The 22,779-nt window shown below is 38.3% G+C and overlaps 3 protein-coding genes across 4 annotated transcripts in view; 1 reads left to right on the forward strand and 2 right to left on the reverse strand.

Annotated features, from left to right (window-relative positions):
* LOC135791099 (lachesin-like) overlaps window positions 1–12,287 on the forward strand; it is a 29,405-nt gene extending 17,118 nt beyond the window's left edge. The window contains exons 4-11 of one of the 2 annotated variants that reach the window (XM_065301418.1): window positions 2,031–2,241; window positions 6,421–6,582; window positions 7,414–7,548; window positions 8,189–8,327; window positions 8,428–8,582; window positions 8,768–8,851; window positions 10,733–10,777; window positions 10,935–12,287. In XM_065301418.1, the coding sequence (XP_065157490.1) occupies window positions 2,031–2,241; window positions 6,421–6,582; window positions 7,414–7,548; window positions 8,189–8,327; window positions 8,428–8,582; window positions 8,768–8,851; window positions 10,733–10,777; window positions 10,935–11,131 (1,128 nt within the window). In that variant the 3' untranslated portion in view covers window positions 11,132–12,287. The remainder of the gene's footprint in view (window positions 1–2,030; window positions 2,242–6,420; window positions 6,583–7,413; window positions 7,549–8,188; window positions 8,328–8,427; window positions 8,583–8,767; window positions 8,852–10,732; window positions 10,778–10,934) is intronic. The other variant, XM_065301419.1, reaches the window with a different exon arrangement.
* A 2,446-nt stretch (window positions 12,288–14,733) lies between these two features.
* Window positions 14,734–19,738, reverse strand: LOC135791022 (glutamate-gated chloride channel-like). Its single transcript, XM_065301334.1, has 7 exons — window positions 19,488–19,738; window positions 18,682–18,806; window positions 18,152–18,225; window positions 17,186–17,486; window positions 16,786–16,929; window positions 16,562–16,714; window positions 14,734–15,179 (listed from the first exon to the last, which is right to left on the reverse strand). Exons 1-7 carry the CDS (start codon window positions 19,532–19,534, stop codon window positions 14,815–14,817), a joined length of 1,209 nt encoding a protein of 402 aa, XP_065157406.1. The 5' UTR covers window positions 19,535–19,738; the 3' UTR covers window positions 14,734–14,814.
* Window positions 19,739–20,539: 801 nt separating this feature from the next.
* Window positions 20,540–21,677, reverse strand: LOC135791023 (uncharacterized). The gene is made up of 6 exons (XM_065301335.1): window positions 21,553–21,677; window positions 21,407–21,500; window positions 21,068–21,349; window positions 20,870–21,010; window positions 20,760–20,807; window positions 20,540–20,681 (listed from the first exon to the last, which is right to left on the reverse strand). Exons 1-6 carry the CDS (start codon window positions 21,556–21,558, stop codon window positions 20,623–20,625), a joined length of 630 nt encoding a protein of 209 aa, XP_065157407.1. The 5' UTR covers window positions 21,559–21,677; the 3' UTR covers window positions 20,540–20,622.
* Between the last annotated feature and the right edge of the window lie 1,102 nt (window positions 21,678–22,779).

The following is a 22,779-nucleotide window of genomic DNA, read 5'->3' on the forward strand; positions in this document are numbered from 1 at the left end:
GTGATTTTGTACGAGAAATATGGTGAAATTGCAAGTTAAAATAGAAAGAAAGTTAATAAAACCTATTAAAACAGATTGATATTCTTCTTGGTGCAATTTTAATTTTTTCTCATCATCAAGGTAATTTGTAACCTTGCAACATTTTAACATTTTTCTTTAGTTCAAAGGAATTCGACTAGTAAATTAAATTAAGATACATTTCAATTACGTTCGCCGACATTTTAATATCTTTCCTTATTAACTGCCGGCTGATAAGACTCTTCCGACGCCAGCGCAAATGGAAAGTTACGGCTGAAAATAAACCAAAACACCCCGCCGGCGCGTACCGCCCCCAAACGAAATGCAGCAAAATAAAATCCAAATGCGAATGTATCTCGCATCCGAGATCCATCGCGGGCGTGAGCGTCTTACGCGAGTGCAAACCGACCGCGTCGGAATGGAGTAACGCGCAATCCTTCGGGAGTGGAAATAAAAAGGAACTTTAAATAACAATAGCTAACAATGCACGCTATGCGCTTTGAGATGCTCGCCGCGTTCGGCATCGACTCCTACTTACTACTTACTACCTACTTATTTAAAATAGATACTCTCGGTTTTCTGCTTCTCAGCGCGCATCTTCGATATCTTCTTTTCTGGGCGCACTTATCGCTCGCTGCCAATCAGAATACGGAGGAGACATGCGAGTACTTATCGATGCCGCGGAGATTTTCGAGCCGCAACTAAGCAATGCATAATATTTTTATGTTCTCTACATGAACAAAGCAGTCGCTTTTTCTCACGAGTACGAGAAAAATACAAATATTTATAAATCACTGGTCCGGAACAGATGCTGCAGAATATTTGTATAAATATATATGTGACCTTTACAGCTGCACAAGCGGGATTTATTGTAAAATAAATACACAAATAAATAAACAAATTTCAATTTTCCTTTTACTTTGAGAAAATAAACTTTCTTTACAATTCGGAAATACAATATTTGGAATCTAAACTAGAAAAAATGTATTCTCTGTTGCTTTATCAAACAAAAACAAACAAATTAGTATTGTTGAGTTAATATTGCATTACAAAAACTAAAAGAAAAAACTTTTAATCTGAATTCTTCGTACAATGCAATAAAAATCTAAATATCCTTAAAGGAAATGAAGAAGTAAAATCTCATTAAAATTCTAAATGCATTTTACGTTCTTATAAGCCTCGAATGGCTGGTCCTGCCCGCGGAAAGGACAAAATTAAAAGGCTTTTTATTACACCCAGTTCAGCCATCCTGTATTTCACCAGCGGTGGTCCTGGGCCGTCCACTGTTTATCTATTAAAATTAATTGCCAAGTATGCTCTGCAGGGACATCACATTCGCATCACGTATGCAGAAGGCACAAAAATAGAAAACTTTACTCTCCAGTATCCAACCCTAACGCTTCGAAGAAAAACGAAATAAAATTCCAAATAGTTTATAGATTCGTAAATGTTTGTCCGTTTTTCTATCTTGGCATTTTAGTGCGCGTAGTAATAGCAACATGTAACATAAATAACGATTAAAATGCGAGATGCGAAGTGAATGCTTCTTTAGAAACTTATAAATTATCTTGTGTGATTCCAGGCGCGGGCGATGGTTTTTTTCAGAGAGATGTAGGAAGGTTTTATATCTTGGTGCAGCGCAGAAGTTCGTGTAACTCATAAATTTGTAAAGTACATGAAAAACTATTAAACTTTTCTAATAGTTTAGCATTCGCAGTTAAATGCTTCGCAAGGTTGTGGGACTCGGCGGGGTGCTTTAGGCTGTTGGGAACTTTCGTCGTTATTTCACGTTTCGCTATTCTTTCATTAACGGAGTGCGTTTTAAGCACTTTTAAGGTGTGAATACATGTAAAGTTTAAATCAATACAGTTAATGAAATTGTTCACATTGAAATTGGAAACTCAATAACTAAATAAAGCTTCAGTGTGCAATAATAGCTGATATAATGTTATCAAACAGGTTTATTTAATATTCGAAAATATTTAAATCAATGTTTTATTTCTAACTTGCAGGTTGGTTGGATGAAGGCTGACGATCAAACGATCCTGAGCTTGCACACTCGAGTGATCACACACAATCCAAGGATATCCGTCACGCACGACGACCAGCTGAAGACATGGCAGCTGCGCATCCGCCAACTGAAGGAGTCCGACGGCGGTTGCTACATGTGTCAAATCAACACAGGCGCTATGAAGAAAACCATCGGCTGCATCGACGTTCAAGGTGAGAGCGCGCGCGCCCGTCCGACCTCCTTTAAAACCCGCAACCCTGAAATATCATCCTCAAGGGCCCCTCAAACTTTACTCAACAAGCGTCAAAGTGCCAAAGTGTACAAAGTACAAAAGTGCTAAAGTAAAAGTGTCCGCTTCGAGTAGAAAAAGAGGACTCGAGTGTTTGGCTTCTGATCTCTTAATGCGGTTGTTAATTACTTTGTTGAAGGATAGCAGGGACGTGCTACGGTTGGCGGGTCTTGAATAAAAGGATAAAGAACGAGGATCTCAATTAGAGAGCGCTCGCTTTAGGCGACTAAGTGGAGTTAAACGTGTGAACGCGCTCGCCAGACAATGAGGATAAGTTTGCACCGCTTGCGGAATGAATTCGTTCTTCAAGGCGACTTCGCGTCCAATTTGCTCAACGCGAAAATCAATTCATAAGGCGTAATAAAAAAGAAATTTCTAAGCGCATCCAGTTGAGATATGATTTTATGGCATGCTATATAAACTTTTTATGTTTTTAGTCCTTTTATAGTATTTTCTTAGTCTTTTAAAGATTCTTTATTATCTCGAGTTTTACTAACTTAATTTTCGATAATATATTTTTTTCTTTTTATTTATTTCCAACGCATTGAGAAAATATTGCAAGATATATTTGAATTACGTACCGGTTGAAGCTGTTGAAAGTTATCCTTGGAGATATAGTAAGATATCGAAGCCCTTCAAGGTCGTAATTCTACCATAAGCTTAAAAATTAAGTTTCGTGCTTTTATTTGGCTTTATTATCGAGCTCATTATTGACTTTTTTATTGCTACCGTTTTTGTGTTTTATGCGCTCGTATTCTTCGAGTTTGGCGTGCAAGACAAAGTGGAATTGATCTGGGGCATATTTCGCGGACACAGGGCTCAAATGATGAAAAATTGAACAGCCCAAGATGGAATATTGAGACAAGAAAAAACGACGACCATGACGAAGGGTATAAAAGGAAGAATGGAGTATTCCAGATTGGGTACTGGCTCAGATTTGAATTTATGATAAAAATTATTGCAGTCTAAATAAAATATGAGCGATTTTTTTATCCACTAGTGCAAAATGCTGTGTGTACATTAATTATTATTTTGATGCTTTCATGTTTTCATTCTTACTGCACTTAAACGCGCGTTGGAAACTATAATAAAGTTGATAACGCACGCTGCTATTGTCTTTCTCTTAAGGTGCATAAGCAAAGCGTAAGGAGGCCATAAGGACCTTAAAACCGAAACTAAGCACCGACGGCCATTCAAGGCGCTAAGTTTAAGTGTAAGCCCACCCAACCTCCTGCACCATCCCACAATCGCCTGCTTCTTTACCTCCGCACGTCGCTTGTCTGTCATCTGCTTTACGGTCGCCGGCGTCGTTCTGCGCCGTCGGCTAAAAGGCGCGCATAAAAGTTTTACGTCCGCGAAAGGACGCAGGACGCGAGCGGCACGTGAATTATTTCCAACGAGCCGGATTACACAACAATTTTTCCGCTCCTATTATATGGCCGTGCTGCGAGGATAGCCAAGTGTTATCCTACCTTGCGTCTTTGAGCAGGGGATGTGTCTCGTACATTCTCGGGTTATTTTAGCCTTGTTATCGTCGTTTTGTTCCTGCTCGGCAAAGTCCTGAGTTTTCTTTACGAGATTGGAATGTTTTCACTTTTTGTTTTGCCTCTTCCAGCACACCGTCATGATGATGGCGGGAATAAGAAGACGAGAATAAAATTATTAAATTGCTGCGTCACCTATTCCGCGTTTGCCTACGTTTTCAGGAGATGATTGACCCATTTTTGTACACGGTCTGGGTAATGTTATCGTTTTGCGTTTTGACGCATATTAGGAAAATAAAAGCTGGTTATCAAATTCAGCATAATTAACTTTTATTTGATAGCTTTTCACCGCAACTTCATCACATTAGTTTTTAGTGATTTTTATTTTTTTTATCAAAATCTATTTTTATTTAAACAAAAATGAAAATTGCAAATAATGTCAATTACTTAGCTATGATTGAATCTCTATACCAATTTATATCTCTTATTTAACACTCTTCATATCGTAAATTTTTATGTTTAAATAGTTATTCTGCTATTCTGAGCGGAGACGAATTCAACAAATCATAGATCATTAAAATATGTCCGACCGATTTTGAGTTATAAACGCTGTAACTAACCCCACTTCGTTTTATATTTATATTTATAGATTTCTGAAAGGTTAAACTGAAAACGCAGATAATATTTATTTATAAAGTATATATTGTGTAGTTTAGTATTTTTATATTTCAATCTTTCTTTGCCCGTTATTCAGATATTGCATTATATTTTTTGCTAGTATTTGAAAATGCTTGTTTAAATAGACGAATATTTGCTAAAAGTGCCTTGGCAGATAGATGCGCGTGTTGATTCCCAAGTAGGATTTTCTTCTGCCACCCCCCGTGACACCCGGTGTTGCGGTATGCATGTTACGTGCGCGCACATACATATTTTGCGAGCGGACGTGCCACTCATTTCGTATTCGAAACGAAAAAGCCCTTTCATTACACTTTCAGATATTCGGCCGCGACTTGCACCCCTTGCGCCCACCCAGCACACCTGATTTCGAAATTTTCCACCCGCTCGCCCGCATAACTGAATATCAAGCGACGCGAAAAAAAGAGAAATAGTGCCGACAGCCGACACTGTCACATAAAACGTCACCGTCACCTTCGCCTTCACCGGTGACTGACTGCCATTCTTACCCTCTAACGCTTACCACCCACTTCAACAGTGCCGCACCTTCTGTGGCACTTGTCACAGCGCAATTGAAAATTTTCCGCCGTTTGTCGCGCGCAAATTTATACCGCAATGTGTGTTCAATCCGTTTGGGGTGTTTTTTTATTACGAGGAGATTTTAACAAATTTCGAATTCCCGGTCGGGCGTGCTCAATCGCGCGTGAGTGTATACAGAGCGGGTCGTCGCGTTGCCAATAAAACGTAACGACTGTGTTGCCCGCGCCTCCGAGCTGATACTTTCAATATTAGTTTTGCACTTTGTACCTACCTGCAGCAGACATTCCCGCAAGGACCACAATTACATTCCGAAAAGGGTACTCAGAAATAACACAACTGCAAACGCTCACGAGAAATATCAAAACCTTTATAAACATACGAAATTTAAATAAATTGTTCTTTTTTTTTAATGAAAATGTAAGTATTTTTCAGAGATGTTTATGCGATGTTACTTTTATCATGATTTTTTTCTTTGCTGTGTCCGAGTCACGTACGAAAAATATTCGCACGTGCCATTTAACCAGTCGGACAGATATCGCACTAGTAGGAAGGTGAGATGTGAGATACGGAGCCACTTTATTACCACAATAGTACAGTTCATTGCGCAACACACTACCCAGGCGTAGTGAAGCTTATCAGTGAAATGGCACCGGGGTCTGATCGACTCGCCATCGTTGAACACAATTTATGTAGTCACACGTGCGTACACTGAGTGAAAAATCGAATAAAGAAAATCAATTTTGTCGTTTTGCCATTGAATTAAGTAAAGGTGAAACTTTCAAAGGTAACAGGATGATATAAAAAGTATGTTTTAGTTTTTTTGCTCAATTGTATGGAAAATCGACGTATTATATTATCTACTATATATAAATTTGTTATGAACGTTTTAAGAAACCTTTCACTAAGTGAATATTATCAAAAACTTTTCAATTGAAACTTTTGCTTGCGCGTGAAAAATCTTATTGGAAGCATAGCAAAAACGAAGAAAATTGGCAAGAAATGAAATCGACACCTTATTGTCCTCCGCGCGAAAATTGTTCAGCAAAAATTTTACGATTCTCCACGCGCTGCAAACACACATAGAGACGCTCAGCGTCGAAGTTGTAGAAGCCAAAGAAAATCGAAGCGAAACGCTTCGACACACTCCGCTCATGACGTGACCGGAGAAGTTAAGTGAAAACTAATGAAGGCCGGAATCCGAAGCCTGCCCGGAACGTCCTTCCGCTCGCCTTCCTTATTACATCAACGTCCATCTTTGCTGCGGCCGCTTATCGGTGCGGAGACAAACGATACCTCCTCACGCTTCCGGCGAAAGGCGTCGTAAAGCATAACAACTCCGTGAAAGCCCGGCTGGAAGTTTGTCGCCGAGTCCGCATACTTTATGTGCTTTTTGGTTGTTGCAGTGCCGCCGGATATCGACGACGAGACGACCAGCGCCGACATGACGATACCGGAAGGAGACAACGTCACGCTGATCTGTCGCGCCACCGGTCACCCACCGCCGAGGATCCTGTGGCGCCGAGAGGACTCGGGACGCATCGCGGCAAGCGGAGGCGGCGATGTCGGCAAGTCTATTACCGCATAAACTGCACCATTTCGTTCGCTAACTAACAGAGATAAAACCAAAGCACATGCACGTGCCGAAAAGGCAATTAATCCTTTGTCTTTCCCTTGCCGTGCTGGTGGATAGATCAATCCGGGTGGATTACGGTCGGGGAAAAAATTCAATTTTCTGGGCCGCTCTTTGAGAAAATATCGGAAGCGCATGTGTTACGGACAGTCTTGATTGATCTTTAATCTTCTTTTTTATAGCCGGTTTATTTTCTTCAATATTGCCTAGCTTGTAACTGATGCGGTCATAGTGAATACAACGAGAATATTTTTTTTTATTACATTCGTTTGATCAGTTCATAAAAATATTGATTTTGAAGGTTTAATTATTATTCACTTCGGATGTGTATGAGTCGGATATTGTATGCGGGAATAAAAATCTGTTTTATTTGGTTTCCAAATTTTACAAATCTACCTATGCATATTCAAATAAATCTACAGTTGAGTTTTCACCGTGTATTTACATAATGCAACTCGTTCTTGAGCGATGCATATTATTCCGAAGCGCATACACTACTGAAGCATCGCTCATTACGCCCGAACGTTTTAATTCCGCGCGCAGCAATAAACAAAGAACAAAAAATTTTGCTTCGCCGAGCGCTCGCGAGAGATTCATGCCGATGTCCGGAGTTGTCATTTGTAGATTACCGCTTGTAACCCAGTCGCATTTGTATGTCGCGCTCGTTTCCCATTTCCCGACAGGCGCCCGCCCAGCTCGAGTATGCAAATGCAAATCGTTATTTCATTGTTGTAATCGTGGAACGGTTTTTCTCGCTTCTCTTCAGCAGCGGCGGACACGTTCAGCGGCTCGACGCTCCAACTCGTCCGCGCCGATCGTCGTCAGATGGGCGCATACTTGTGCATCGCCAGCAACGATGTCCCGCCGGCGGTTAGCAAACGCATCACGCTCAACATCAACTGTAAGTTTTTCGCGGAAGCCACCATCCCCCAGGAGCTTTTGTCCATTCGCGTAACTGTGAGAAATTCATTTAAATGCGAGAGGATTAATTGGAAAATCTACTCGGAAACGAGTACTTTAGACGGAGTTGAGAGTTGCAATGAGTTGTTAAACGACATTATATAAAAGTAATATAATGTTGAATATTAACTCATTATTGCGACAGCAATTACCTTTCTGACAGTACAAAAAATTAAAAGCACGATTTAAAATTAGTCAAAGTTACGTAATAAATGCAACTATACATTATTTCGTTTTGCGATATTTTTTGCAAATGGAATAAAGGAAACATTGTTTTTACATCATATTTTGAGAAAAGTCTAGACGCTGACGCTGATAAATGTACGCGCTCGTGAAGCGGCGCACATATTTGATTTTGATTGATTTTTTACCCGTGACAACATTCACTTTTCACACTTTTTCTCTTTTCTGCGCAGTTTTTGCATCATTTTTTGCGTTGTTTTAAAGTCAGAATAATATATCAAAAATGTGTGGGCACTTTTTTTCGTTATACTTTGTCTGGTCAGGTGTTAATCAGAGGCTGAAAATTTTTCTACTCGTCATACTCTTGGCTGGTTTGTGAAAAAGTTTGGTTTTTGCAGTCCCGCCGAGCATACAAGTGATGAAGCCTCTGGTTGGAGCTGCCATCGGCACCAACGCAAAGCTGAAGTGCGACGTCGAGGCGTTTCCCACTGCGATCAATTACTGGATCAAGGATAACGATGCCAACGTTCTAAACAGGTGCGAAAAATTGAGACATGGTTAAAAATGATGAATACAACCTAAAACACCAAAGTATTGCATACGGATTTTTATAATTTGATTAAAAATTTTGTTCTAGCCAAAAACACATGGTACAAGAAAAACGCATCTCCGGAACCAACAAAGTGACAATGATGTTGATTATTCAGAATGTAGAAGAGTCCGATTACGGCACTTACAAATGCTATGCTTCTAACCAGATGGGGAAAGCAGATGGCGCCGTCAGATTGTTTGGTAAATTTTTGCGCCATTAAATAAAATTTAGCCCCGTTAGCCCCCAGGAACCCCTAACATCCGCTACAACCCTCAAACCATGCACGCAAATTACGCATACAAGTTATGTGAAATGTGTTATGTGTTCTAAAGTGCGATTATTTCACGGCTCGTTTATTGTTTTGATGTGGGATGGTTTGTTGCAGAGGTGAAAATACCGACGACGACCACGACAACCACAACCACGACGACTACGACGACGCCGCGGCCTTCCACCACAACCAGCACAGGTAAGTGTACAACAGGCGAGAGAGAACCACCCAGAGTTTAATGTTTTGATTAATTTGGCAATGCGCGAGTGTACACTGTGGCTTCCGGCGCGGTCAACCCGAAAACCATTAAAGACCGAAACTATTTTTGCTCGTTTATCCTCATCATATATTCCCTGTTACAACTTCGAGAATGGGATGTTGTGGTAAACATATAACTACATATTCATATAAATGCCAAGGATATGTTATTGTAACAGTTTTGTATGTATATAAAAAAAACTAAACAAAACAAATTTTCATATTTCAATATTTCATTTGCAATAATATTGAATATTGTGCCAAAAACGCAATAAACTCAAGTGAATTCAAAGAAACCGGGCCGGATACAGAATAAATTGTAAATTTTTCCTGTGTTATCCTGCTTAAAATGTAATATTTCAGCGTTAAAGACGTTCGAACGTTCATTCGTTCGCTCGCTCGTTCGTGCGTCGCGCGTCGCATCCCCAAACTGTGTCGGGAGGGTGCGCAAAGTTTTATTTATGTGGCACGTCGCGCACTACCACTAGCGAAACACCTTCAGGCGTAGTAAATGATCGATCACCACCGCCACCACTGCCTCCACCGCCGCTCGAGGACCGTGCGAAAATGACGATATGCGCAGACATTTTTCGCACGCCGCCGAGAAAAAAACTAACATTCATCCAAAACGTCGGAGGGTGAAAGCTTGCCGCAGCAGGAGTAGAAGAAGCGCGAGTGGAAAATCGAAGCGGGAAGCGGAGGAAAAGTTGAAAGCCCCATCTGGGTCCGGCAGACAAATGGCGTTTGATTTGTGGACTTTTCTCCGTCGCTGTCGATTTCTCTCGGACGGGACTCTCTTCCCGCACGCGAAAAGAGAAAATTCGACGCGGATCATCCTCGATTGCGTTTACGTTGAGCAAACCGTGTGATCCACCTTTGCGAGAATTCTCTAGTTTAAAGTCACGGGGCGCCGAAAACTCTCTCCCCCTGCTTCTGCTTCAACTGCGGGACGGTAAACGGCGTGAATAATATCTCGATGTCTATAAAAATTCGCTCACGGCCGGATGTGCCCGCGTGCGCGGCCAACTTTTCCGGCGCGAAGGCGTGAGTCCTAAATAAATCTTTCCTCGCGCTTTTTCAATACTTTCAATACTCTTGGCGTTCCAATTTCGATCGACGTCCTCGTCCAGTTCCATTTCGGATGTGCGAGGAAAACATTACGCCGTTTGAGAAATGGGAAAATGAGCAAAGTCTGAACGAGCAGAAAACTTCAATAACGCTAGAGTGCCTCAAAGTTTTTCGAGATTTTTGACCCGTTTAAAGCAATTTAAACTCCAATTGAAAGTTGATAATTAAAAACGCGTCTTTGTCACAGCACAAAAGAATTCTGATCGAACACATTTTATTCGAGCGACACGTTCCAAATTCGCTTCGTTTAAAAATGTATATATATTGGAAACAATCTTATTGCGTTCAGAATATTATTGTGAATAAATATCAATAAAAGACTGTTGATAAAAATTCAGCACACGCCGACCTTGGGAGCGTTTTGCTGCCTCAACAGTTGCGAGGCAACTGACTCAGCGTGTTGTGATTTTCAGACTTAAAAATCTTAGTGCTATCTCGTGTTGATTTATAAAACTAATATCATGATTTAAACAAATATTCCTCTTTATTGTACACTTTTCATGTGTAATTTATAAGCATAAACATAGCAAAGTTTAATCAAAATTTCCTTCTCTAACAATCACATTTGTAATATAATATTATTATAGCATTGATAAAACACGCTGATTCTACAGTCTTTGTTGTATATATTTCTCGCCAAGTAATGATATTATTGTTAACTTTAAAACTTAACAAACTTTTCTTTGTTCACAGAGTTATCCACAAAAATAAACTTATTTGGCAGCAGCAACGCTCGTGGTAAGTAATCACTGAAATTGCATACAAGAACTCTATTTTTTGCCACATCTGTTAACCGTCATCAATTTGTTAGCGCCAGCCAGCAATTTCTCATGCTGCGAGTTTAAAATTTCTTGAACTTGGCAAAGTTGTGTGACTTGTTTGTTGCTGTGTGTAGATGCGATAAAAGTGCATCATCACAATCGACAACAGGCGATCGAGGAGGACCCCGTCGAGAATTGGTTGTTTCCCAGCGTGGCACCGGCGCCACTCGAATTGGAGACGATCTCGGCGTCGGGCGGCGCGGAGGCGGCAGCAGCCGCCGTCGTCCACCGTCTGCTGCTTGCCGCATCGATGATTATTATCGCTCGGTGACAACTAACACAACATAACTTTTAAACGCTTACGACGGGGATGATAGAGTATGATAAAGAAGATACGGATGGGTGAAAATGTGAAATTGTGAACACGGGAACGAACAAGTGCGTTGAGTTGAATCAAAAAAAGACGTGAAGTAAAAGAGAAATGTGCCAGGTGCAAAAAATGGATACGAGTGAAAGAGGTGTTGATAAATCTTAATTTTATATTCTGTTGACTGGTTTGGAAGGCCTGCAGTTTTACTAACCCCACACTCACACACAAACAAACACACATTACTCGTAAGTAATAAATATTGTATGTATCGTAGACATATCCAAAAACTAAATCCCGGACGAGAGTTATCGAACAGTTTTGGAACTCAAGTCAATAATAAATCATTTATAGGTTACATCCACAGAGATTAATATAACATTCCTTTTCCTAAGTTAATTTGGAATATTCGGATACTTTGTTAATTTTATTTGACAAAAATAATATGTAAATTCTTAATTGGAATTAAATATTATAAAACGAAACCATAGTCATAGACAAATAGTACCTGAGTTTATTAATTATTTTTCTAAATTTGTCACAAAAAGTTCAAATTTTCAAAAATAAATTTCTTATTTTTTTTATTTTAAGATAGATACACACTATTAATATTCCATTAAGACACTTTTTAATTAAATATTACCTATGAAATGAAACGAATATGTACATAAACGAAATGTTTGATAAGCGCCGATGTTTTCCTACTAAGACGATTGTTTAAGATTTACAAAAAATATGTCGATGCATGATACGCTAATTGATAAAACTAAGTATCCTGTGTCATAATTGTACATACTAGCAACTAATAGAATCGTACTCTTAATGAAGCATAATTTAACCTGAAATGTTAAAAGCCTAAACAAATGTTAAAACACAAACACGCTGGAAACCGTTAGATGTACGTCAACTGTTACATCCTTAATAAACGTTCCAAAAAATGATTGTAAAAGAAACTATACAACGTCCAAAACTATGTAAAATTAATACATAATTCATAATTTGTTATTATTTCAAGTTATTTCGATATGCCGGACGTTGTTGGCATGATATAACATGTCAACCGGTGATTATCACAGCGAAATGTTTCTTTTGAAGGACAAATAAATCAATGTTAAACTTGCTCATTAAATTGTGACATTCGAAGTTATTTTCAGATATTCCCTAAGCGGATATGATAAAAATCAATACAAAAATTGTGTAACAGCTGGTAATATTGTGCCCCTCCTGCGGTGTGTACCCTGCATGATTTTCATCCCAATTGAAATGAGAATTCCACCCTAGCACAAGGGCTAAATGGAGATAACGGTTAGGCATGGATAGAAATGGTTTGGGAGGACGGAATAGTTATCCAAACAATGCCCCAAGGCTTTCTCAAAATACACAAAGCGGGAACACGCCAGGACGCGTACGACGCTTGCACCCCTCTGCTTTCACGTGCATTTTATATCTGTGTGCGTATTCCCAGTGCGGTTTGTTTTGTGTAATTGTTTTCTGTGTTTTTATTCTGCATTTCCGATTCACGCTTAGGAATATGACTGCGCCTAACCAAGGTAAATCAAATCGCCACCCCCTTCGGCAATTACATATCCTCGCACAGTTCTATCCTTGTTGTTGCATGTTCTATCTGGTATAATTGCACCTGCAATTGTTCTTGCTTACAAACTCACAGGTACGGCAAAATAATGCATGCTGGTTGCAGCAGCACCGGGAATATTACATTTTGCAAACGCTGTCATTGAAAATGTGACAAAAGTTAGGCGCGATGTGTTAATGCGCATTGTGTTGCTAACGTAATGAGTTACATTCTGCTACATGGAAACACGGGAGAATGAGTGAGGCGTAAATCTGAAATCCATTGCGGAAGTTGAATGAGCGAAAGTTTATCAAAAGTTGCGCGGAGTAATTTTCTACCTTGTCGACTCGCATCGAGTGCTGTACAGCGGTAAAACGGTTACTTTTCATTGTTGTGTCGTTTGGTTGGATGGATTAATTAAAATGTGCGAGGACTAAAGGAAATATATGACATTGTTGGCGGAGTATGAGTAGTTGGATTTCTCATTTTCAAATTTAATCAAATTTATTCTTTAGTTGCTTGAGGCCGAATAGGAATTTATGTTAATTTACATTCAAATTTCTTTGCCATTTTTGTAGTATTTTTTAATATAGTGCTAACTCTGCTTTCTCTTGAACAAAGCTCTACATAAACGTTTGCCTAGGATCACTTGTCATTGTATGGTGATGCTTGGTCGATTCTAGATAATTAGGCACGTTTGTTGTCGCAGTGCTCACCGCTCTATTTGTCTAGGATCAGCGGATCTCATCAACCTTGTACTGTTGTCCTTTGAGTCTGTAAGCTTATAACCAGGTTAGCTAATGTTGTGTACTAATGTTATAATATGTGAGCGTTAATTTACATGCCTAAACACCTAATCAATGCTATATCTTAATATCCTGAGATAAATTGTAATTATTTTGATAAAGTGAAAGTTTCTAGGTGCAGATTTTCCATTGGCTGGAAGATGTGAGTGATGCACCCATGCATCACTCGAGAAGCCGTCAGAAGGTACGCTAAGTCCACATGATTTATCCTGTGACGTTCTTAAGCCACTCTCCACTCCTCGGATGAGGAGTTCGTGCGAAGTGCGCCGTTTATTCTCAAGTTTACTCACTAAACAGTCAAACTTTGCTTGCAACAAATTTCGTCACACTTCAACGATAATCAAAAAATGTTACCCAACATTCCCTTGCGTCAGCCTAATTTGTTAAATCAAAAACCCTTTTGCCCGCACTTGATAAAGACGTAGGGATATCTCTTACAAGAATTTCTAGCCGAGCCTGCAGAGGCTGAAGAAGGTGTCGCCGTTTGATAGTCGAATTTGACGCGTTCTAATTTAATGTTATGTAAATAGATGCGCCTCGAGCCGCCTCGAGGGCGCACGCAAACGAACGTCGTTCCGCCCTTTACGCCCAACGCGCTCGCATGCGGTAGCTTTGTCTCGCGGGCCCGCAACTTTGTGACTGATAGCGTCGATGGCTTGCGCGAAGGACGATGTGTAATCAAATCTTTCATCCACTTCTCGAACCTTCGGCTGCGCGCCAAGACGAAAACTCGTCGAATAAATAATGAACTGCTTTGCATTCGCACCCGCGAGTTTACGACCCTTAACCCTAAGCCATAAATTGGGTCCATATTACCACATGTGTGACACCAGCTTTTTTAAAGTTTGCAATGCAGTAAGCGAAGAGGTGTTTTAAACACAATTTTGCCGGTTTTTTGACAATTATTGTAGTTTAAAATTTATTTTTATATAAAGTGTTTGTTACAGCATTCATAACTCAAGAATAGTTTGACAGATTTTGATTATCTATGATTTGTTGGATTTGTCTCCGCGTATAATAGCAGAACAACTATTAAAATATCAAAAATTATTACTTTTAAGGTGTTAAATAATGGATAAAACTTGGTATAGAGATTCAATAACAGTTATAGCTATATAATTGATTCCGAGATGGCGCTAAAGTGCATCATTACTGTTTCTCATTGTTATAAAATATAATTGATGAAATTATACAGTTTAATATGTATTTATTAGCAAAATTAGCACAAAATAAACTAAAGACAATTCAATCCTGTGAAAAATGATTAGTTACAAATAATAACCCCAATAAACAATACTAAACACAAGATAAACAACAGGATAAGCAATTTTTGCTACTACGTCAATGGTACTGTCAGAATGATCCCTCAACCACTCCCTCATCCGTTTGGTCTTATCTGACGATTTCGAATGTGTTGCAGACGATCCATCGCTGGACTGAATCAACGACTCGCCGATGCTCTCCTGGTTGTGAGCAGTGAGGACATAAACAACAATCGTCTCGATCACTGTTGCGAAGGTGAATGTCAGCGACATGCCGGTGAAAACATCCACTGCTTTCGTGTACGATGTGCGCGGTAGGTCGATGTTGAAGTTGGATATTTGCACGGCGAGAGTGTAACAGGTTGCAACGGCTGGAAAATGTAAAAAAATCGAAAATCAACACAGAAAAGCAAACATCATAAACAAACACCGAGGGAGTGCACGCATTATTTACCGATGTGCCTTCATCAGAAATGAATAAGTTCCTTAGTCAATAAATAATCAAATGTGAAAGTAAATAAATACACAATATTAATATGCGTATTCGTCGACTATTTTAAAATTAATGCCCTTTGATTTTTTTGCTTTGTATCATTTTTGCATGAATAAAAATTACATGTAAATATTTATGACAGCCTGCTTTGTGACTTGTGCGTCTGTGACGAGTGGATACGTCTTTACGGTTTTTCTTCAAAGCAGGGAATTTTTTTACTTTGTTTCTGTTCATGATTTAAAGGTTCTTTGTTTTTCGTTTATACCATATGCCATCTTGTAAATATTAAAACGTGGATTTGTGCTCTAAATAAATAATATTTATGGACTGATGGCTTCTAGTATAATTAATTAGCAATTGTGCCCAGAAGAGAGAAAAAACAAGTCTAAAATAATTAAAACAAATATTTATGGAAGTAATTAATTAAACAAACTTTTAATTGGCCATAAATAAAAAATAACTTATTTTTAAATCTATGGAAGTTACGAGTTTAATTAAATTTTTTAATTGCAAAATTGACTTTTGCTTATAACGAGTTCAAAGAAACATTCAATTACTCTTCAGTCTTGTGTATCATACGTTTTTTTTTTCAAATACCCGGTCGTTTAAGCACAGCCAGGAATTCGAACGAGATTCGTCCTGGTGCTGAGCCTTGACTGAAAACATCGCCCTATCTATTTATATCGGCGAATTTAAACGAATTGGAGAATCACTTAGTTGGGTTTTCCTAAGTCTTATCAGCTCAAACGCAAACCCAAACCCAAACTCGGATCTGACGCAGCAGCAACAGTAGAGAGAAAAAAAACGTTTGCGCCTTTTTCTTTGGCGATGCCTTCGCATGTACGTTTTCACATTCGAATTCGTATTCGTTTTCGATCTGTTACTGTAACGTTTTTCTCTTTTTTGTTGGATCTTGTCTCCATGTCGATACCAACGCCAATGTCTGTGCCTGCGGGTCGGTTTTCGTTTTATCATTCTCCAGGGCACCCAAAAGAGAAAAGGACTATGCGTTCTAAACGCAAGGATCCTTATTATAGCTTACCTTTGCGTGAGATATGTCAGAGTTTCAACTTTCTTATTTTCTCTTACCTTATTTACCATTCAAGCGGACACAAACTTGGGAAGGAAAACGATTTTTTGTAAATATGCAATAAAAAATGATAAACAAAAAACAACAGAAAATGAAAATTCCCATCATAAATTGACAACAAAAAAGTAATAGTAATAATTGTAGATATACGGGAATTTCATAAAACTCACCTAAAATAATTCTGGCATTGAAATGTTTCATTCCAATCCAAAACGGTAAATATCCAGCAATAGTCATCATCAAGCAAGGAATAAATATTTGAATACCATAGTAAGGAAGCACACGTTGAAAATCAAGCGATAAAACCAGCTTGGAATATTCACCTGCAAATAATAAATTTATATTTGACGAGTGTTTGCACTTTTACAATTTCAATTTATAATCATTAACTGACCTGTCGAAGTTTTACTGCTGGTGGCGATAGTATCAAACTTTTTCAATGTATAAAGTCCATCATTGATCAGCGATTTGGCGATGAATATTGCCTCCTCATCGGGTGATCTCCACTTTAGAACAATGTCGCTGGATCTGTAAGCGTCTGGAAACAGAGATAGAAAATTAATAAAGCACTTTATATTTTTGTCGAGCGCAGCAAACTTCTTCATTTGAAAGTAAAGTTTTGGGTCGATGCTTCTAACTTTAAATGCATTACAGAATAAGAACAAAATATTGAGTGCATCGAATTATTGATATAAAACCTTTTCTATATACAAACTCCAACCTTTGAAACTTTTTGTGTAGTGAAAAATATTTAAATATTTATTGCTTGCTAATGATAAATTACTTTTACGTACAAGCAGCAATAGTCATGTTGCACGTCTGAACGTCAAACGGAAAATCGTGAAAATCCATATCGCAATACAACATCAAATTGTACCGCTTGCTATGCATCACAGTGCCATTCGGCCAAAGGCGTACGAGAATGTTCGGCGTCGTCACGTCGTGCGTCGATCCCTTGTAATCGTTGAAGAACAGGCCTGGCGTCCATAAATCATCGTCGTCGTTGAGATTCAGGTGGGGCACGCCGTTGATTGCGTTGAATTTCAACCGTTCGTCCACCCACATTTGCCTGAACGTTGTGTCCAAGCTAAATAACTGAACGCAAAAGAATTCAGCAAAATATTCCTAAGCAGTGTTGTGAAACAGTTGGAGAAATTATTATCTCGATAAAAAAAATGCATACTAATTGTTTTTGGTAATGTTTCTCTTTTATGTGTGAGTATGCTGGTTGAATCGTTTGGTCGGTCGCCAATTTGCGTGCGCGCACCGCACCGTGCCGGTTTTAATTTAATTTAATTAAATGTAATTGAGTTTAATTAGATAAAAAGGTTTCAACGTCGCGTCGCGTTCCAGGCTCGCGAAATTGAAGTGACGACGGCATCCGACGTCGTAAACAAATTGCGATGCTGGAAATTTTCGCAAAGAGTTTATTGCATTAAGACGATGCGTGATTTGCATCTTAATCAGAGCCCATAATCAATTAATTTATCTGAATTTCAATTTTGCCATCGAATACTAAATAATTTACATGTATTTTATAGCTATAAAGAAAGTTAACACTATTACTATATTTTATTTATAATATTTTTAATCGCTTTGAAAAAATGATGAAATTTTAAAATTGCAATTTTTGTTCACAAAGATCTTTTTTTATGAAAATACTGCGTATGTAAAACTCAATTTTATTTTTAATTTTGTGAGTTTTTTTTTCTGTGCAGCAACGTTTGATTTAACTAATTAAAATGATGAATGTGGCTTACCATTTTATCGTCATCAAGGCGGTGTATCTTTCGAACATACATGTTCACAACTACCTCCAAAGGCTTAACGAAGGCTGTCGGACCACCCGCCACCAAAGTGTAACAAACAAAGTCCAAGCAGTACGCAAAAAAAATTTCGCAACAAATGTTACGCAATTTTCAACAAGTGCACGGTGTTTTTTTTTTGCAGCCACGTAGTCGACATTGCCACGGATACCAGGAAGCCGGCAATTTGCGTTGATATGCCCCCGGAGAAAAAACCCAGTTGCAGTGGCAATATCAACCCGAGCGAATTTCCAATATTGGCATTGGCGTTCGTGGAACAAAGCAGATAATGGAAAAATATTAAAAAACAAGTCGACGAGAGCAACGAGCAAATAATAAAAAATAAAGGGCAAAGAAAATTGGCACCACGCGCTCAATGAAATCCAAAATATAGCGATCCTCCAACGGCCAATAAAATCACTTAATGGCATCGGCGATTGGATCGAATCGCGCGCGTTCAGTGCGTTAATTAGTTATTTAATTACCAGACGAGCTGTTTACGCCGGATGGCCGCACGCGTGGATCATAGTTCGTCGAAGAGAACACGTTGTCGATGATCTGCTTCTCGAGTTTGCGCTGGTGTGCGTTGCATTCTGCGCCATGTCGCTGCCTGTCGCAAACACAAATTGTGATTTATTTGTTGTGGAGTATTTTTGCAAAGGCGCAGAAAGCAATTTGTCGCTGAGTAGGAGTTTAGGGAGCTAACTTTGACACTTTTATAACGAGCCAATTTTACAAGTTACTTCAGCTGTAAATTGCCATCCAACGCATAATTTATCAAGTACAGATAGGTGATAACTTTATAATTCAAAGAAACATTTAAATAATACAGGATTAAGCAAAATAATTATTAAATAAATGCTGTTTAAACATTTCGGGAATTTTTTAATTCCGAAATTTCGAGTTCAAGTATTGTTTGTAATAATAATTGATTAGGCGCTAATTAATCAGAGCAGCGGACAAGCGCCAATTAACGAATTAATTTACGCGCAACGCTCCGCATATCTTACAGGACTCTCGACGTTTTTCCCTATCGTTGTACGCTTTGGGCACTCAAAATATTTGTACTTGAAGGCGTATCGTCACACAGTGCGCATTTTCGCATTTTCAATGAAAGCAGCCGCCGGCGGAAAGAAGAATTTAATAAGATTACGCCGTGCAAATTGCTTTACTATACGCGTCCGTGTGCGCGTAAACATAATCGTTATTAGCGTCTTCATCCAGCACCCGCAGCGGCAGAAGGGAAAACGGAAAATTAAGAAAAGCCGCGTCTTGCTCGCGTGGTACTCACAACAACGCCAACATCAGCAAGATGGCGATACCAAGGGAGTTGAACATTTTCTTCGTTTCCTTCGGTTTCTTTTCCTCTTCTCAGCTTCTTTACTTCTTAGTCTTTCAGGCTGACTTGGTGCACTGCGCTAGAGTCAATTTCGAATAGCAAACAATCTCCGAATACTGGAGTAAAGGCACAGTGAAATTTAGTTTTAGCTCAAGCTGGTTTAGGCTACGACTGAAGAACTTGTGACTTGCGACTTGAGGCAAGTTGACGAAGCTTAATTGAATAATGCGATACGCTCTCCCCGTTGTCAGCGAGACGCCTACTGTTATTTAGCTTCAAGTAGTTCTTATTCCTCTGTTTGCATCTTGTTAGTGCGACTCCCACAAAGGTTGTAAACATTATTAAATACGCAATAAGCATAGTATCTTATTTTTAGATAATTTGAGTAGTTATGTTAATCAACACATAAACCGGAATTAAACTGGTCTGGGAGTAAGATGAATAATAATTGCATTTGAAAAAACTAGTATTCAATTGTATTAAATTTATTTATACGTAAATTACGCCTAAATTGCACTCGTATGTATTGGGTTTACGGTTGGCCTGCGCATAACTTCGATTCGCACGCGTTTTGCGCCGTGAAAGGACTTCAAAACAGGAAATTACCGCTATCAGCCGAGTTGGGGCGGTAGGGCGCCGGGGTGGCGGCACCTACTTTTGCACAATGGCTTTGTTCGCCGCGGTCGAAATGCAAAATTCACAACGATCGCCGGCCGGGGAGCTGAGCCACCCACAAATCGTCAGGATTAATTAATATTCATTTAGAGTAAAGGCTTCTCGCCTATCCGGCCATCCGGTGCTGCGTAACGAACTAACACGGCCCACAGTAGCGGGTTTTCGGTGGTTTCGGCTTAACGATTTAATGTCAAACTATAACGTTTTACATTTTAATCTAGTGTTATTTATCAGGAACATTGCAAAACCGGCATTGCGAAAGCGCAGAATTGTCCGATAACTCTCGAACTGATTATGACAGCGGATCTGTCAATTTTAATCAGACTAAACCATCTTCAAAGTGAAATTTAATTGTCGAATGTAATAATAACATATGCAATAACGCTTGTTAACTAAATAGGATATTAAAATATTACAATTGTGACATTAACGCGCTGACGAGGATATCCCATTCAACATTCATCATTCCACCTGCAACAACGTTTAATTAATATTTGATTAAAAATCACATTTTACTTTTAATAGTTAAATTTAAAAAAAAAAACTCACAAATAATTCGTAGAAACGCTTTGCTTTCTAACAACTTGAAAATCCAAACTGAAAAATTAATTTTATTAATAAATTATTTACATTTATAATTTTGCATCGTGTCAACTTACATTCCCTTCCACCATTTTGAATATTCACTGGTTTCATATATTTCATTTGATTGATATCACGAATATATCCTTCTTTTTGTAAAAGCTCTTTTAATTGATTGACACCGTTGACAATGACCATAAATTCTCTCGCCACAGGATCTGTTTCAAACCAAAATTATATTATATTTAATTTTTCAAAATACTTGTGATAATTACCACTGAAATCAAGATTGTTTTCAGATACTTGACTCCTCAGTGCTTCACCGTTAGATTCATCAGCATAACACTGTTGAATCTTCTCTTTGACACCTTCGACAACATTGCCGAGCATTGAATCAGGATCGTCGACAAATTTGTGCGAGTCGCTGTGTTCAATTAGGATGTCGTACCAGGACGACGCACGTTGACCTAGCTTACCAATGGCTCCAAGCATGGATTGTAGGCTTCCATTCGAATCATCCCCTCCTAATATTGGACCTAATAATGATGTAATTTGCTCTGCAAACAGAAATCGTGATTACTCCGTTAATTAATTTTTTAATGAAGTATTATTACGGTAATAATACAACGGTTTCACTCCATGAGGTCTATTTGAATCCTCCGGATATGCCGATATTGTTCCCAAAAGTAAACAAAAAATGCCGAAAACCTAAAACAAACATTCAAATAAATTCAATTTGCAATTTTTTTAGTAATGTCACCTTCATGTTTAATTTTTAATTAGTTTTCAAAAAATTCACTCACGTAAGAAAAATGCGCGACTATAAAAGGTACAAACGCTAGTGTAAACACTCTTGTTATCACTGTAATTTATTGTGTTTGATTGTTTTACTTGCGAGTGGAAAGTACATAGGTATACGTAAATTGCTTAGTTGGCTTACATATTCATGACTTTCGCCGTTGGTCCGTGTTTTATTATTTCTAATGTAAACAAATACTGACGTAATTAAGTTTGATTTATTGAGGTTTGCAAAGAAATATAAAATTAAAAACAATGGAATCATAAAATAAATACTTGATTTTTGTTCATCCATCATCATCATTTTATAAGATTTCAAATTTTGTTCCAAAAACACCCAATATTTTGTGTACCAATAAAATATTTTTATACCTTAGTTTAAGAGACCATTTACAAAATGTTGCTATTTCTGCACTTTACGCCACCTTAAAATGCTTTTAAAACCTTAACATTTTTACAAAAATTAATGCAAATGGACTAAAAAACGTACTGTATTTTGTCAACTATTTTACATTATTTGAATAATCATATTTCCAATTAAAAGTTGCTATACACCTTCTAAACCCTTTGAACGTACGCAAAAATGTTCTTCAAAAATTGACATTTTTCAAAATTAAATGAGGTACTCAAAAAAGTGAATTAATTCACAAGATACAGGGCTGTTTTAAAATTTTTGCAAAAATTACCAGTTTTAAAGAGCATTTCAGGGCACCTTCGAGAGGTTTAGATTGTCGAAAGAGCATGTAACGTGTAGAACGTCTTTGAAATAAGAATATTTCGGTGAGATACTCAAAATCAGGTACTCAGGTTCTGGTGCCATAAAAGTGAAAAACTCAAAATGTTCACATGTTATTTACATTACCGGATACTGAACGTTTTCTACATCAAATCTTAAAATTAAAAAAAATATATTTATTTTTAATGGATATTACAGCGCCTTTTAAATTGTTTCGTGGGTTGAAAGCGTATGCGTAAAGTAAAGAACTTCCAAAGGGCAACAATGGCAGTAAGAAACTCGAAATAAATTAATTAATATAGAATAAGTATATGGTTATAGAAGATGGAAAGGATAACTTGGTGAAATACGCGTAAAGGATATTTACAATATAACGATGAGAAACTGGAAAAGTAATAAAATAAGTAAATTTGATCAATTCCTTAGTTCCAAAATGTCGAAAAAGATTTAAAG

The sequence above is a fragment of the Atheta coriaria genome, unplaced genomic scaffold (genome assembly GCF_025399875.1).
Source record: "Atheta coriaria isolate IRGN ID8LTWV9N9 unplaced genomic scaffold, Caltech_Dcor_3.1 hic_scaffold_4_pilon, whole genome shotgun sequence".
NCBI classification, from domain to species: domain Eukaryota; kingdom Metazoa; phylum Arthropoda; class Insecta; order Coleoptera; family Staphylinidae; genus Dalotia; species Dalotia coriaria.